This window comes from Siniperca chuatsi, linkage group LG1 (assembly GCF_020085105.1).
Source record: "Siniperca chuatsi isolate FFG_IHB_CAS linkage group LG1, ASM2008510v1, whole genome shotgun sequence".
In the NCBI taxonomy this organism is placed as follows: Eukaryota; Metazoa; Chordata; class Actinopteri; order Centrarchiformes; family Sinipercidae; genus Siniperca; species Siniperca chuatsi.
Genome location: NC_058042.1, coordinates 16,600,001 through 16,617,492, shown reverse-complemented (window position 1 = coordinate 16,617,492; position 17,492 = coordinate 16,600,001). Strand labels below are relative to the sequence as shown.

Below are 17,492 nucleotides of genomic sequence, written 5' to 3'. Positions count from 1 at the left end.
ACTGAGGCAACCCATCATACTGCTCAGTCTTTGTCACTAATCTCAGTGCACATGAAATGACATTCTACTTCATTGGGTTACCACCACCGACCTCTCACCCGTACTCCCATGTTTTCACAGATCATAAATATCACTGTGCTGTTCAATAACACTAAAACTCGGCAATATTCAGACCAGACTGTGGCACACTATTGAATCCCTGCGCTATGTCCCAACAGGTACTAGGACTGAAATGGCTGTATTAAATGAAAAACCTGAGAAGGCTTTTGCTCTGTTTTTATTTATGATGCAAAAAAATAAATCCACAGAGGACCTAATCACTGAGATTTCAGAGCTACAGACTATAATCAGTGCAAGTGCAGTTGGGAAACTTGTATATTCTTCACAATGATAACACTTCATTTTTATCTCCTTTATATTCTGTATTTTTTTGCATTTAAACCGGCTGTGGCTAAAGCTTAATTATTAAAGGAAGCTTTTGTGTGTGTTACTCTAGCGATACCTTTAGGGAAATTAGTTTCACTTTCTCCTCTCTGCGTAGGTCAAAGAGCAATGTCAGCTACAGAACATAGGGATTGAATCTTTTGTTCAAGGACGCCAGAGCTCTTCTTTGTCGTGTGTATGAACTCCCGGTGTTTCTGTTGAAGGACACCCAATTAGTCTCTGTAAATAACAGGCCACCCTTCACCTGCTAACATACATTACAGCACAAGGAAAACACCATTTATCACAGTGATTATATTAGCGCTATCGTTTTTCCACATTCCTTAAATGTCACCTTATGCACAACCTCACCTGTAGGTTGAGAGGCTGTGGCCTAGACAAATATTCATGCTATTTGTCTTCCTGTGCCTCCTAGAGACTCCAGGGAGGGGAGAGGACGGTCAGGCGGACTCATCATTCTCTGACTCGTCGCTGTTTGCTCACTGGGGTCAGGAGCTCGGTCCAGACAACCGGCGGGTGGCACTGAAGATGTTCCAGTACTATGGATATAATGGCTACCTCAGTGATCGTCTCTCTCTAGACAGGTCAATACCAGACCTCAGGCCTGATGGGTAAGACTGCAGGTAGAATGGTGCTCAAACACTGTCATTTTTATAGACTATCACTCTACACTAGATGCTAGGTGTTGCTATAGATCTATAAAGTATGATATGTTTGAGTAAATCATTTATTTCTCTTCTCATCTGAATGACATCTTGAGTCTTGAGAGTTATGTTCCCAGATTTTGTGCTGCAGAAGTGGCAGTTTGATTGTTCTCCTCACTTGCAGCAATTTGTTTGTGTCTCCACATATGAGTGGGCAATGTGGTTATTTCCTCTATCACAGGATATGTAATTTTATATTGTGATATCATTATATATTCTGATATGAAATTATAATGATTATGATAATCCAGAAAATTAACACATGAACAATGAACAAGGTACTACATCACATTGATGAAAATCTACAGACATGCTAGAGGCACTATGAGGCTGTGCTTTGAGCTCAATGCTAAAGTCAGCATCCTAACATGCTGATGTTAAGCAGGTATAATGTCTATACCATGTTCACCATCTTAGTTTAGCATGTTAGCATTGTAACATTTGATAATTAGCCCTAAAAACAAAGTACAGCTGAGGTTGATGGGAATATGATTAGTTTGCTCACAATGGCCAAACACACCCAGAGATATTAAAGGAGTAGCCACTACAGTATAAATGGCATGGCAAAATCTCTGATAATACATAAATCTGATAAATCTCTGAAAATACATATAAAAAAATATAAAAGATTGAGTTTACTATTGTATAGTATCATTTCAGCTCTAGCCTCACTGTATCCTCTCATTGTATATGGATCAACCCTATCTACCCTGGTGTTCTGTGCTATTAGCTTTAAGGATCATTCACTTTTCAGTAATAAACAAAGGAACTCATGAGGCACTTGCCAAAACACACTGTTGTTCTCTCTCAAACACTAAGTGCCTCTAATTGAAAACCAATGAAAAATGTACTTCCGCCTACAGCATTCAGCACAAATACCTGCTGTTGAGTTAATCATATTATGTATTTAAGGAAAACTCTGCAGCATATAAATTAAGGCACAGGTGCATTTTCAAAGTCTTGTGCATTTATTTTTGCATTGTGGGCACTTTGATTAAGTCCTGGACAAAAAGCACCACAATCCTGCAAAGTCAATACACTGACATCTTTACAGGGAATTGTTCACTCCACACTGGTTGGCTGTGACTTTTCAGCACTGCTTTCATGTTCACATCACCAGGGTTACAAGAGTGTACAAGGTGACATCCTGGTGCGAAAGTTTATACAGCTCAAAGATCTTCAGGGCATTTTCTCAACTGCACATCATTAGACTCCCTTCAGACCATCCATTCCCACTTATACTGGCTCTCTACACTCATCCAAAACTGTTCTGGGGGATACATTAATCACACACATTTTGCACACATTTCCCAAAAGTAATACCCCAGCCATGCTATTCTGTAAATACAACAGGCTTTTGGGCTGTAATGAACAGTATGATGGGGTTACAGCGATGTGATTTTGTTAAATTTGACAGGCCGGAGAGGAAACAGGTAAGATATCACAATCCCAACACAATTCAATTAAATGCTTGTGTCGAGAGGATTAGTATGGGGAGTTTGCCACATATTTTGTGTCCACAATCCACATACTGTTATTGAGGGAATAATTGTCTTGTAACACATTTGTGTCATTACACACAGAAAACATTATGATAAGGATTTCAATTTCAAAAACCTTAATTCAAACTAAAATAGACATTACCTGCAGCTGTATAGTCATATTTTTACAGCTGGCTCTCTCTGCATTTCCTGTAAACAGGCGTCAGTTTCCTCTTGGGAGAGGCAGCTGGACTTCTTATTCACAATGAAAATATCAGCATGTGGTGGCAGAAAACAATATTCTAAAAGGGAAAGAAAGGAGCTTGACTGATGTCAGACTGTACCACCAATTATTTATTCCTCCTAAAGGGATCCCTTTTATAACTGCACTGCAGGTACAATGGCCATGAACTGGTGCCAGTGTCTACATTTATACCTTGATTCATGAAAATAGGGTCCTGATATAGTCTGCCAAGTAGCTGGGTTGGCATGAAATCTGACATTACCCTGCTCTTTAGGAATCAATGTCAAATGTATCAGTTAATCCTTTAGACAACATGCAGGTCTAAACATTGCCTCACCAAGAGTCTGTTATTTGTCCTCCACAGGTGCAGAAATATCACTTATCCTTTAAACCTCCCTCAAGTGAGCATTGTGTTCATTTTTGTGAACGAAGCCTTGTCCGTCATCCTGCGGTCCATTCACTCTGCCATCAGCAGGACGCCCTCTCACCTTCTCAAAGAGATAATCCTGGTGGACGACAACAGCAATAACAGTAAGCAGCATCATTTTATAATTCAGCAGTGGACCAATCGTAGCTTAGCAACCACAACCAGACACGGCAGGCCTGTCAAGCTTTGGATTTCATAACATGTTGAAGCGGTGTGCATGGGGCTGTAGTCAGTGGTGGATGAAGTATTCAAATCCTGTACTTACTCCACTACAAGTAAAAGTCCTGCATTCAAGTATGTAAGTATTATCAGCAGCTACTAAGTATCAAAAGTAAAAGTACTTAAAATGGTCCCTGTCAGTGTTCTACTATTATATATGATGTATATGAATATTACTGCTGCATTAATGTGTATGTTGCATTTTACTGCTGTAGTTTAATTTTCCAGCTAATCCAAGTTTTTTTTTTTTTTATATTTAGCTCAAGAACTAGGCGACTTTTCTCAACCCATAAAGGAACACATAATCCTTAAGTTTATCAGAAAAATTCAAACTCAAAATGACCAAATTTGAAGATACATGGTTTTCACTGGACAGGAGGGGTATGAAAAATTGTAATCTGAGTAACTTGTAGGCTGTCAGACAAATGTAGTGGAGTAAAAAGTACAATATTTGCCTCTGAATTGTAGTGGAGTAGAAGAATAAAGTTGCACAATATGGAAATACTCGAGTGAAGTACAGTAGTAGCCTACCTCAAATTTGTACTCAAGTACAGTACTTAAGTAAATGTATTTGCATTCAATCACTAGTAAGAGAGATACTCTGCATTTAAAGAGTTTGTGGGGTGGTGGTCTTTTTTTGCCATTACAAAACCAAAAATACAAGAATGAAAGTGTAAGAATGGATTAAACACTCTATTGGTCTGCTCAGCTGCCATCGCTTACTATATACACTAGTAACCTAACCCAAGGTCAACATCATTAACTAACTACATTTTTCTGTGACGTTACAGGCTATGTTAAAGAAAAGAAGCTGTGTTTACGACTAGCACATCCACTGTGTAGTATTTTCCCCACTGCGTAGAAGCCAGTCCAGGATGCTATCAGAGTGTAGGCTAATGTTAGCAGTTCTGTCCTGCTCTTTAGTAGATTTGGGGAAGTTAAGTAACCCTAGCCAACGTTACACGAGATAGCATTACATTACAACACTTTGGTTAGTCCTCATCCTAAATGCCTTTTCTCTTGTAACATTAAACGTGAAAACATACTGTTTAAAAAATGCAAATTAGTATAAGCTAAGCAGCCAATCAGAGTTATGTTAAAACAAATTAACAATTTTACGTTGTCCTTATCATGCTAGGACTAACTTGCTCTACATTGCAATACAGCTATAGCTATAGCTACAGCTAATAAAATCTGCTTGCAACAGTTGTCATTTCAGCTGGCATAATTGAAGGTCACTGGCTAGAAATGAGAAATCTGCTTTTGTTTACCTTCAAGCACCAATTGTTTCAGACATAACTATTATTATTATTATTATTATTAATAGCTTGCCACCATTATCATTGTAAACTGTAGTGCTATGTGAGAATGCTTGAAAGGCATAGCAACAGTAACTAAGAGTTTAGCAAACATGCTAACAACCATTTTAGAAAGTAGCTTTAGCAGCTCTGTGTTAGAGGCCTATTGTTTACATATCATTGCCTCATGTGTGAGAAATCTGTATCTGTGATATTTACTGCTCCTCTGATGGCCTCCAGACTCCTTTTAAAGTTTTTAATTGGAGGCTGTGTTCACTGGATTTAACCGATAGATGAAATACACTAATTAGCTGCAAAGCCAGGAAATTTGCCCCAAGGCAGATAACAATCCAGCAAGGTGGTGAAGTGTTTGTACATATCTTGTCTGCATTTCCAACCCTAATTCTTACATCTGCATGCATTGGACGTAGTGTAAACTGTGTCAGGTTGAAAAAATATCCATTATATGCTGACAATGTGTAGCTGCTGAGCTCACTTGTTATTACTGAGATGACTGATTTGTGAGATCACTGATCGGTGACTTTAGTCTGCCATGCAAGGCACAAGAAATAGACTTGAAGTCACCTGTGAAAAGTGGACCTATAATTTACAGTTACAGACTTAACTACATTACATGGACAGAAAGCAGGCTATAAAAAGGTAATGATACTGTGCCAAGGTCATTTATAGGCAATACACTTTTAAATGGGCTGTGCTGCTTGTAACAGGGACTGAGACAGCCATTAAGGGCAATCAACATGGGAAATACTGGCATTGGGAAGAATATGTTTACCAAAGTCAATAATGCAAAACATGTAGCATGGCCAGTAGCCTGCTGGAACAGAATATATAGACCACTGTGGTATGTCTTGGTAACTTATCTCAACACACTGAGATAAGAATGATCACTCTCCCTTAGGATATTATTGACCAAAAAGTTGAATATATCCAGAGTTATCCATTAAAAATTATAAAGATGAAAACGCAGAAGTTTGCTCCCACTCCTCTTAGCACATTATTGGATTATCATGTCAGATCCCATAAACATTCATATTTCATCACATAATTGAGAGCTAGGGAGCAGTTGCCTTTAGGCTGGCTCCTTCAGAGACCCAAGTCACGCACTGACATTTTGCTGATGGCATTTCACCCTGTTTGCCTGAGCACTCTGTCACACTGCTTCTGATAGGCCTGGTGTTATCATTATCACCATGACTGTGAATCTTATCTGTGCTAAATGTCGTTAGCCTGTTGACCCGTGATGCTGCTGAGATTGTTGAAGGGGTCATCGTCCACAGCTAACCTCCCAGGCATCCACAGCTTTACATTAGTCATCCACCATTGTCACAGCTCACCTCCGAGAGGCATTAGCATGCAGGAGAACGTGGAGCTATCAAGGGAGAGAAGGGCAAATTGACCTAGCTGATTCCTCCTTAATTGGATAATGTCCCAAGCTGTGGCCTGAGAAAGGCTTGTCTGTGTAAGAGTGGGGTTTTGAGAAGGGCTCCCTTATTAGACAGGCTGTCAGAGGACTTATGATTCCATACTTTAACTTAAATGATAATACCAGGGAGTCGTGTATATATGTGAGGGTGAAGGATGTCGTGATCCTTGTGATTGTTGTGAGCTCATTTCAAGCAAAATGTAGACAGCAAAAACAATTGAATGCCTTTATCTAAACCTCGATCTGTTTTCCATGGTTTCTCTGCCTGATCACTAGTTGTCAGGGACTTTCTGAGTCTGATTCAGCTCACCTGTGAAGGCAATGGAGCCCTTTGGGTGCCCATTAGGGAGATTTGAATCTTAGTTGATTAAGTAATTATATAAAGAGTATATCTCCTTGAGATTAGGGCTGTTATTTTCATTATGAATTAATCTGCTGATTTTTTTCTTGATTAATCAATTAATTGTTTTGTCTATAAAATGTCATATAATAGTGAAAAATGTCCTTGACAATCACCTAGAGCCCAAGTTGTCTTCAAATTGTTTGTTTTTCTCTTTAAAACTTAAAGATATTCAGTTTACTAAAAAAGACAAGATTAAAAAAACAACAAAATGTCCCTGAGTGGTGGGACGTAATGTGGACTCAGTCAACGACTCAGGTGCCCAGAGAAGTTCCAGCGACTGTTTGAAACCAGTTGGATACCCAGGAAGCAGTCGCTGCAGGTCTAGCCAATGAAAGCTGGAGGGCACACAAAAGCTGGGACGGTATCAGAAAAAAAACAACAAAGCTGAGTTTACAGTATGTCCTGCCAACTATAAAATACAAGCAGTGCACATTTGTACTGGAGCGCAGCAACATGTGTTCAAATTGTTTTTAACAAAATGCCCAGGATTTGGATACGAGACCGGTGAAATTGTGGAGGAAGAGCGAGTATCAGTTGGATATCTTAAACAGAGATTTTCACACCTGCAGAGTTGTGTAGTCAGAAATTGCCAAAGTGGTGTAGTGCAAACTACACAGCAACTGCGAGACCTGTATCCATGCCGATTTGCCATCTGCTGTGCAAGCAGTAACGCCTGGGTTGTAATAAATTGTGTTTAGTTTGAACATGCATGAAGAGAACTTACAGTATTTGAGACTTAGACAGACAAGCTCAGTTCAGACATACATTAATATGCAGTTATGAAGCAGCAACAGGTTATAGATCAAAGGAAACAATTACTAAAATCCCAATTACATATGTCACAATTAAATTCTCTGCACACTTAAAGAGAGAATTTAATTGAGAATTTTTAAGCCATGTTAGAAGGCATGTTTGGTTTTGAATATAGAAAGCTTTCAGTGTGTTGTTGTGGATTCACAAAAACAGTATCCATTTTCAGGTAGTTATACACAGTTTCATGCAATGTTATTTTGTTATATCACACTAAGGACAGGATGGAGGTGAGTTAAGTAGCATATTCACCATTTTGCAGCTCACCATTAGCTTTTTATCTTCTGAGGAAAAATTGTTTTCTTGTTATATTTTGAATATGTTACTGGATTTACTGCTCGACTGCACAGTGATGTTAGAAACCTGTTTGCTTGTTGTTCCAGTCCAACTGCATCCAAAAGCCCATTGCTTTCCAGCAGAGCTTCAGCAGGATATCAGTCCTGAAAAGATTGATGACTGGTGGCCATCAGCCATTACTGGTGTAATGAACTGTGCTTTATTATGATTTGTTATGAGGCATAACACCTCATCATTCTTATTTTCAATTCACACACACATCAGAATGTCTTAATTATTGATGGATTAAAAATTATTATAGATATAGTAATCTGGTGGAACGTCACCAGCAGCTGCTCACATGAGTAACTACAGGAGCTTTCCTTTAGCCAGAATTAAGAGTCCAAAGTGAAAACATTTTTCTACTACATATGCTAAAGTGAGTGTTTCTCAGCCCTGGCTTTCCTGATCCAGAGTCCCTCTGCTTTAAGTTCTGGATATCTAATCAAGGGCAGATTTACAGCTGGGGTGTCTGCCGATTGCAATTAACGAGGAAGGATAGAAAACTGACCTCTGCTGGCTCGTCTGAATGGGATACTATCATACTTTATGTAAATGTACCATAGAATTTAATGTTGCATGCGGTGTATATAGTGTGAGTATTATTCTGCTCCAGACTTGCTTATCGTCTGGTGAGAAACAGCAGCAGTTCTTTGAGTTTCAAGGACCAGCAGCATCCACTGGGAGGATAAGTGAAACACTCTGCACATCTGACTCTGATACCTTTTGATTGATTAAATATTTTTATTTATTTCCCCAGCTGACTCATGAGGTCAATTCTTTCCCAAAGAACAGTTTAGACAAAAATATAGGTAATTGTTGAAGAAAAACATGTACTGAAGAGAATTGAATAAATAACTCGATGAGCCCCAGTTTGCATTACATGAATATATGGAACAAACAAATCTGTCGACAGAGAAGCAATGTGGCTGCATGTACACATGGACACCGGCAACACAACACTTAACTTTGCATCCAAAAGGTACACTTCTTATACTTCAGGGACACTTCTATCTTATGCTGGGAATATCTAGTGCCCCATAACCCAAAACAACATAATCACAGGGCCTGAGACCTCCTTTGTGAAACCCATACTTAAGTTGAGACTTAACTTTTTATTAACATTTCATTAAATCAATATACCATAGGCAGTTTATCTATAGCTATAGTACATACTTTATATATATATGAATGTGACATACAGTACTGTAAATTAGAAAAAAAGTAATAGACAAAAAATTGGTAATTGCTGCTTTCCCATCCTCTTAAAGGGTTGCTGATGAAAAGATATGAGGTGAAATAATTCCCATTATATATTCTTGCATTTTGTATTGAAATTTACTGTTTTAGATGCATAGATTGATGTGCTGTGAGACTTGTTTACTAACAGGTGCCAGCTTTAACTATCACGCCAAACAGCCTATATTTGTTGTTTGCAAAGTGGGAGAAAAAAATGTATAAATTACAGTTCAAATACAAATAAACCAGTGCTGAAGCAGGTTCATATGTTGCTGTGCCAAGTGTGTTGTGGGACTGTACAGAATCTGTACGTGTTTGAAGAAAATGTGCTGCTTTAATCATATTTTGTGCATTTGATCAAAGGTGAGTCTCATGTTGTGCACTTTGTTTCAATAACAGTTATTAACGTATACAATACAGCCAGTGTCTTCATAAACTTCATGATGAGATAAACTACTTCTCTAACAGAACTTTTTTCCAGTGTTGTTGGTTTGGAAAATCAAACTTTTTCCGACTTTATAAAACGCCTCACCCTACCTCTGAAGAAGCCAGACACAGCATGATTTCACGGCGGCCGCTTTCTGTCTGCTTGCAACTGCTCCCAATTCTTTTTCAACTCAAAAGATACTGGTGGTTAAAAGTGAAATAGTGAGAACATAGCCAAAGGTAATTTATACAAGGGGTGATGAAACACAGTACTGATAAAAGTTTTATTTTTTCCAGCTTTATTCGGTTGATAGTACAGTATAGAGTGGTGATATAATTGTGGTTTTGCTCACATTTCACATCTGACTCCAAAGCGTGGCCTTTTTAAAGAATAAGTGATTAGCCTACATTTTTTTGTACTTGGCTTGTATTATTTCCAGTAAAACCACAAGAGGAACCTCTAATACATTGCCGTAATGTATTGTATTTTAGAAAATTAGCAGAAATATTGCTACCATAACTTGTCGGGAGAAGTGTGATTCTTTTTCATATAAGTAGCACTTTTATCCTGCAGGCTATGGCTCATCATACAGTATATAACTCAGGTAATATTGGAGGTGAACTTTGAAGCCAAAAATTTAAATGGATGGACTTCCTCCATCTCCTCCCCCCATGTTATGAAAAGCATTGCAGGCTGAGTCCTCAATATTGCAATATCCCGTTATGACTGGTAAGCCCCATGGAGGTCTGCAGTGCTGGCTCAAGCTGCTGCCTCTTTGGTCCAGTGATCAAAGCAGTGAAGCATGAGTACTTTTGGCCTCCTACCAATGAAATACTGCCCACTGGAGGAGGACATGACGACGTCGTGTGGGTGGAAGTTTGCTCACAAGCAGCTCTCACTTTACTCAGCTCTCTCATACGGGATCTTCAAAAACTCTTCAGATATTGACCTAAAATTTGTGTGTGTGTTTTGTAGATGACCTAAAGGAGAAGCTGCAGGATTTTGTGTCTGAGACTAACAGCCAACGTCCAGGATTCATTAAGATGGTGCGGCATGCCAAGCAGGAGGGTCTGATCCGGTCCAGAGTGAGCGGGTGGAGGGCTGCCACTGCCCCAGTTGTTGCCCTGTTTGATGCCCACGTCGAGTTCAATGTTGGCTGGTGAGTCACTCACAATGAGTGCGTCATGAGGTTAGCACAGCTCAACACAAGAGTGCTGGTTCTTGAGTCATATCACTCTATGTGGGTTTACAGAAAATCATTTCATTTAAAAACAAAGACTGCGGGTTGGCTCTTTTTCTAGTGACTTTATTCTGTGTCTGTGACTAAACCATTCATACTATATACACATAGAGTACACTCTGCACAAGATCACAACAATCACTAATCTGCCAGGGTCCTCATACTCCACCGGATAACTCTACCTCAAATCTATCATGAGAATCTGAATAACATCCATAACATCAATACTATTACTATCATAGAGCTGATATGGTTTTAAATCCTCATTGTACGAACGTCTAACTACACTTTAAATGTGTAAACTGTATCTGCTTCCTTGATCCAGACATGAACTTAATACAGCAATATTTTGACATTTTTGGATTTGGGGTTAAGATTGATACCTAACGGTGTAGTCAATCATTCGTCCAGGAGTGTTCTATCGTAGAAAAGGTTTCAGTCGTAGTCATCTGGACACTGTTTTCAGAATCAAGATGTTTCTTCCGGATGGGAGCCGAAACGTCTTGATTCTGACAACAGTGTCCAGATGACTACGACTGAAACCTTTTCTATGATTGATACCTAACCTCTCTCAGACATGAGAGTGGTATCAATCTTCTCATCTAAAGCGCAACAAGAAAGAAAATCAGAGTATTTTCCAAAATGTAGATCTATTGGTTTAAATCTTCATATTACATTATTTTAAATTAATTCCCTAGTCGCAAAAAAATCACACACTTTCTTACACTGTCTTGTCATACATGCTTGACATGTATTTAGAAGAGGAGTGTAAATAACTTTGATCCCTTTTGAGATATGCTCAACAGTAAGGGGCACACGTGCACATTAAATGACCTTGTAAATATATTAAGTGTTAGCAAACGAATAAACATATTTTATCTCTTCATATTTTGATGGGAATTATAATCCATCAACATATCAGACGGGAAGTGATGCTTTGTCAGACTAATAAATTGGATTGAATTAATCGTGAAATTGGTTTTTTAAAAGTGCCCCGTACATGACAGGCATGATCACAAAAGTAATGGAGAAAGCCTTTCAAAACAAACACTCAAAGTAAAATTACTTTCTCTTTCCATATTTGAAGGGCTGAACCCGTTCTGCAGAGAATTAAAGAAGACAGAACCCGCATAATCTCCCCATCATTTGATAACATCAAGTACGACACGTTTGAGATTGAAGAGTACCCGCTGTCTGCCCAGGGCTTTGACTGGGAGCTGTGGTGTCGCTACCTCAACCCACCCAAGTCCTGGTGGCACAAGGGTAACAAGAGTGCACCAATCCAGTAAGTGAATGCAACAGTGTCTTGATAGTCAGAATCAAATAATATAATTAGTATGATATTTTTTATCTGAAATTAAGTAAACAAATGTCAACCATGCTAAAAGGGTTGGCAAATTCATGCAGAATTCATGAACAAATTATATGTTGAGCAAGGTCATATTTCTCTTCTTGTCCCTGCTGTCACTATAGCAACTGTGCCTAGCTAACATTACCTGAGAAGACAGCAACAGACAAACAAAACTGATCTTCATCATCTTAATCCCCCCAGGAGCCCAGCCCTGATTGGCTGCTTCGTGGTGGATAGGCTGTACTTTGAGGAGATTGGTTTGCTGGATGAGGGCATGGAGGTGTACGGGGGAGAAAATGTGGAGCTGGGCATCAGGGTGAGTAATAATATCACCCCCCGTGGCAATGGGCTATTGTTCATCCAGGTAATGTGTGGAAAATTAACTATGATAATGACACTTAATGTCTGTTGGGTACAATGTCACAGAGGCCTCATGGTCTTCCTTTTATATAAAATACTAAACTCATTGAAAAAGTGTCATTTGGCTGCAAGCAATGTGGTCTGTGCATTTAAAAATAGTGTAGATGTGGAGTGGCAGTTAGTAAAGAGATGAGAAGCAGAGCTTTGGCCTGTGTAGGATATCCAGCCAATGTGTGTTTTTATTTTCATGAAAGGTCAGTGTTCTGGAAACTGTCAAAATGGTGCTTTTGATGATATACTATTTTAGTTGAATGTGATTTACCCTCAGAGCTACTTTATGACTATAAGGCTGATGTTATTCTATATTTTTTGTTCTCAAAAAATTCCATAAAAAAGACCAAACCCAACTACACATTTGTCTTTCTCTCTATACTTTTCGATTTCCCTAATCAGTTAGTGACACTCAGCCCAAAGCCCATTGGTTCCTACTGAAGACAAAACAAACAATCTAACCTCAAGGTCTATTTAGCAACTGTTCTGAAGCTTTTTATCATACCACATGATCTTCATCAGCAGTAATTTGAACCTTACAAATTAACAGATTCATTCTTAAAAAGGCTAAATGAAAACAGCTGGGCAGTGCAGTTTTTAGCAAATGTCACTCAAACAGGAGAGTGTATTTGTTTGGACTGGTGGATTTATACACATTTGGTGCTCTAGTGAGTATTAACAGCAGCAGGACGGTGTAATGTCTGTGGGATTGAGTCAAAGTACCCAGGGCCAGGAATTTAGAAATACTGATAAGTCCAAGTCCTCCCCTACTGCTCCTATTTTTTTATTTATTCGGTTAACAGTTGAATTCCAACATGAAATACTTGAATCAAGCTCATTCTAGGTTACTAAAATCCTAAATTGTCAACAACTGCCATAGAAGAATCTATGGCACAGAGGAATAAGCTACTATATACTGTATCAGGCTTTAGCTACACAGACAATACTTGTTACTAGGATCAATTCATTGGTGGTTTTGGTTTGGTTGGTTTTGTTGACAATAAGAAAAATATAGAATATCACCAACACGATCCTTTAAACGCCTTAAAACACCTAATGTAATGACAATACTTACATTCTTTGACAGAAACAAGTGAACACAGTGAAGGATCATTTAGCATACCCCCTGTACGCAGAACACACTGTGACATGCTCTCTCTTGTGTAGTTTTAGGTAGAACAAATAATCACTGCTAATTAATTCTGAAGTCTGAATGATCACCTTCATCCCTCGGTGATCCCACTGAAGCACATGTGAGAGTTGTAGGTCTCAAAGTCATTGTTACTGTCAGCAGTGATGTGTGAAGAGAATGCCAACATTATTCAGAGCAAATAGATGCACTGTGGCTGGTAGTCATGTTGCATTCTTCTCACAGTGCTATACTTAATTTGTACACCATCACCAGCTCTGACTTGATGAAAATCGTTTTGGTGTGCGTTCAGTTCAGCAGTACCACAAGCAGATGGGCCAGAGAAAGAACAGCCCTCCATAGGGATAGCTAATGATAGCACACATCTACTGTACAAAGTCATTAATGCAGCTATCAGCCTGTTTAATAACAGCACGAAGCGGGGGACAACTCCTCCTCAGCTTCACACTGACTAGATTGCACTGTGAGAAGGAAATGGAGACAAGCTTGCGACAGGACAAATGTGGAAATATCCATCCTCGCTAATGACAGAGATGCAATCATCAGTAAAGAAGGGAGATTAGTCCCGTAAGTCATTTTCCTCCAGAAATTACATGCTTTTAGAATTCCTGGGCCTGATAATAGCCCCACTGATTGCTTTATAGCTGGACACATTGATGATTTTATCACATATATTATAAACCAGGGTCCTAGCCCCATGTATAAGCAGTTTGATGAATCATTTTGGTTCATTGCTCTGTATCTTGAGTTCAGTGTTACACTCCATGTTGTTTACTTGCTTGGTTGTGTTGGACTGAAGGAACTCGCCCTTGCCTGGAGGTTAATGTAGTTTAGAGTTCAGTAATGCTTTTGAAACAGAGGGTGACACAGTGAGCTGAGAGCTACAAGACTGGAGGATCCTGGCTTGGCCCCAGATTAGCAGTCCCATAGAGCCCCAGCAGGGTTTGTTGGTCTGTCTGTCTGCAGCGTATTGGTCATGCCTCCAGACCACCTGCCAGCACACAGACTGGCTGCCGACGGATCCTCAGAGACGCACTCAAACCAGGCCAACAGCTACAGGCTTTGGCCGAGGCTTGAAAGGGATGTCCTGGGTAGTGTAAGGGTGAAATGAACCACTGCTCTCTGTTCACATTTGGTCACAAAGTGAAAACTGAATATTTCTGCATAATCACACAAATTCATTTATTTTATATGTCTGTGTCATAAAACATCCTTATATGCAACTGTAGTGTGTGTGTGTGTGTGTGTGTGTGTGTGTGTGTGTGTGTGTTTGTGTGCGTTGTTGCACTAAATTTGGGCGTTATAAATTCCTGTGAAGTCCTATGTGAATTAACGGGAGAGTTTGGCACTTTTTATGTGGATGTCCTATCAGTGTTGATGGTAAATCAGAAATCAGAATTAGAATCAGAAATACTTTATTGATCCCCGAGGGGAAACTCTTTTGCTACAGCAGCTTACCTTTACGTCAGTGCACACAGCAATAGAAGTACTAAGCAAAAAATAATAATAATACACTATAATACAGGTCAGAAAATAAATTAAGTAGCAAGTGGGTATAAGTATAAAATAAGTGTGAAGTGCAAAGTGGGTTTACCGTTGGTGATAATAATATGGTATAAAGTAATAGTGCATGAACTGCCAAGTTAAGTGTAGCTTATTTATAATGAGACGGAGGATATTGCACAGCAGTAATAGAGGTTTGAATAAATATCAATATCAATAAATAGGGAATTTTAAACTGAAAGAGTATATTGCACAGGAGTATTAACACAGGATATTGCACAATTATGTCAAGTATTGCATAGATGTAATGATCAGTGTCCAGTTTAATGACTTAGGGTCATATAGACTGACACTTAGAGGGAGGAGTTAAAGAGTTTGATGGCCACAGGCAGGAATGACCTGTGGTGCTCTGTGGTGCTTTTGGGAGGATGAGTCTTCCGCTGAAGGTACTCCTTTGTTTTATCAGCACATCATGGAGTGGGTGGGAGACACTGTCCAAGATGTCATGTAGTTTGGCCAGCATCCTAAATGCAGTTGATTGAAGTTCTTTCTACTATTAACTTTCAGCTTGTAGAGGTCAGACAAAAAGTTGGCTAATGCTTTTTTCTCCCAAAACTGTCAATTTCAAACTAGTGATTTGAGAATGAAAAACACATTTATATCTGTCGGAAGGGGGCGATCGTAAACCGTGATCAACCCAAATATCTGTGGTTGCACTGACAGTGATTCTGCCAATGCAGTAACACTGGCACAGTGAGCACAACACATAAACCAGCTGGCAGATTTATCTATAGAGGAGAGCGTTTTAGTAGGAAGTTAGTTTATTTTACTAACTGTATGTGTTGCACTTCCACTGCGTTTACTCCAAAAGAGACCCTGTGAATGCAGGGAAGTTATGATAATGCCATCTGTGGCAATAATAGCTGAAAGATGAACCTGCGTAGTCCTTGTCTACTATAAAACACAACACAGAGTTAGACCCACTACACAACATTGGCCTGTCACAGCTCTCTGACAGTACTGGCTGTCGGTTTGAGCTTCAAGACAGTGTTGATTTGTTTTTTGAAAAACAGTGATGGATGTGCAGCAAACCTAAGATATAGTTTTTGTGAAGTGATCATTCAACTCAGACCTGTGCGGTAGAACACACAGCAAATTGGACAGGCCCCTGAAACAGAATTAGAATACAAATGATTTCCCAAAACACCTGTGAATACTGGGTATTGCGCCAGTGAAGCCAGCCTGGAACAATGCATCATAAAAAAACCAAAGCAGACATCATCACTCTAAACCAGTGCCAGGAAGGTTATGTTGAGAAATGAGGATCATTGAGGGCTATGAAAAACAATTATGAGGCAGGCTTTGTGCACAGTATTTATGGAAGTGGCAATAAAACACCATTACTGTCATAATAATGATTTACACATTATATTTCACCCCAAATATTCGGCATGCAATTTGTATTCAATATAAACAATGTGTAATATTATCTTTATGAGCATTTTAAATAGCAATGTGAAAAGTACAGATAGCATATGGAATAAATAAAACTCTGAGAAATGCAAAATTAAGACCGGGTCCTCACAGTGACACATTATTCAGCTATAATATTTCAAAATACTTTATATTGTCATTGATCAGACCTTGGCAGCTTGCACAATATGATCAACTACCAATTAAAAAACAATTCAACCACACATTAAAAGTTCTAAATAAATTATATCTGCTGCACTTTATAAATTTGATAGAAAGTATATGTATGACATAGCCATAAGTATGATTGAAGGCATAACTACAAAACATATTTTTACTAGCTCAGATTCAACATCTAAAATATATCACAGCAGTAGTACAACATGATGTGAGAAATATGCAAAATCTATCCGTGTTAGCTTTTTATAACAGGTTCATTTAACTTTAACCTCAACATTTCATTAATTTTTAATTACAATATCTTGTTTAGATTAACTATATTTTTAAAACACATTTCAAGTGGATGAAACTAAAAGAGAAGACATGACCACATTTACTCAGTAATCATGAATAAATGACTGACGAACTCGGCTGTTTCTTGTCGATCTGATATGAACATGAACAAGAAAGCTGCATTAAAATGTGTGTCAGTTATTCACTTTTCACATTGTTGTTTTCTTTCTCTCCATCATTTGAAAGGTACAAAAGACTTAGAGTTCTGTGTATTAATACAGGATGAATCCTAAAAGTTGTACCATACTGACTCAGTCTGTAATTGTAGAACAGTACTGATTGAGTTTCATGACCCCTGTGCTGCTGAAAATCCATCAAACCCCACTGTGTAATCTCAAACCAACAGGACAATCAATGAGAAAATCTTTTGTCTGT

At 38.8% G+C, this 17,492-nt stretch overlaps 1 protein-coding gene across 1 annotated transcript in view; it reads left to right on the top strand.

Moving 5' to 3' along the window:
- galnt18b (UDP-N-acetyl-alpha-D-galactosamine:polypeptide N-acetylgalactosaminyltransferase 18b) overlaps nt 1–17,492 on the top strand; it is a 105,412-nt gene that overhangs the window by 47,765 nt on the left and 40,155 nt on the right. The window contains exons 2-6 of the mRNA XM_044198618.1: nt 860–1,055; nt 3,238–3,404; nt 10,452–10,635; nt 11,804–12,001; nt 12,269–12,383. Of these exons, the coding sequence (XP_044054553.1) occupies nt 860–1,055; nt 3,238–3,404; nt 10,452–10,635; nt 11,804–12,001; nt 12,269–12,383 (860 nt within the window). The remainder of the gene's footprint in view (nt 1–859; nt 1,056–3,237; nt 3,405–10,451; nt 10,636–11,803; nt 12,002–12,268; nt 12,384–17,492) is intronic.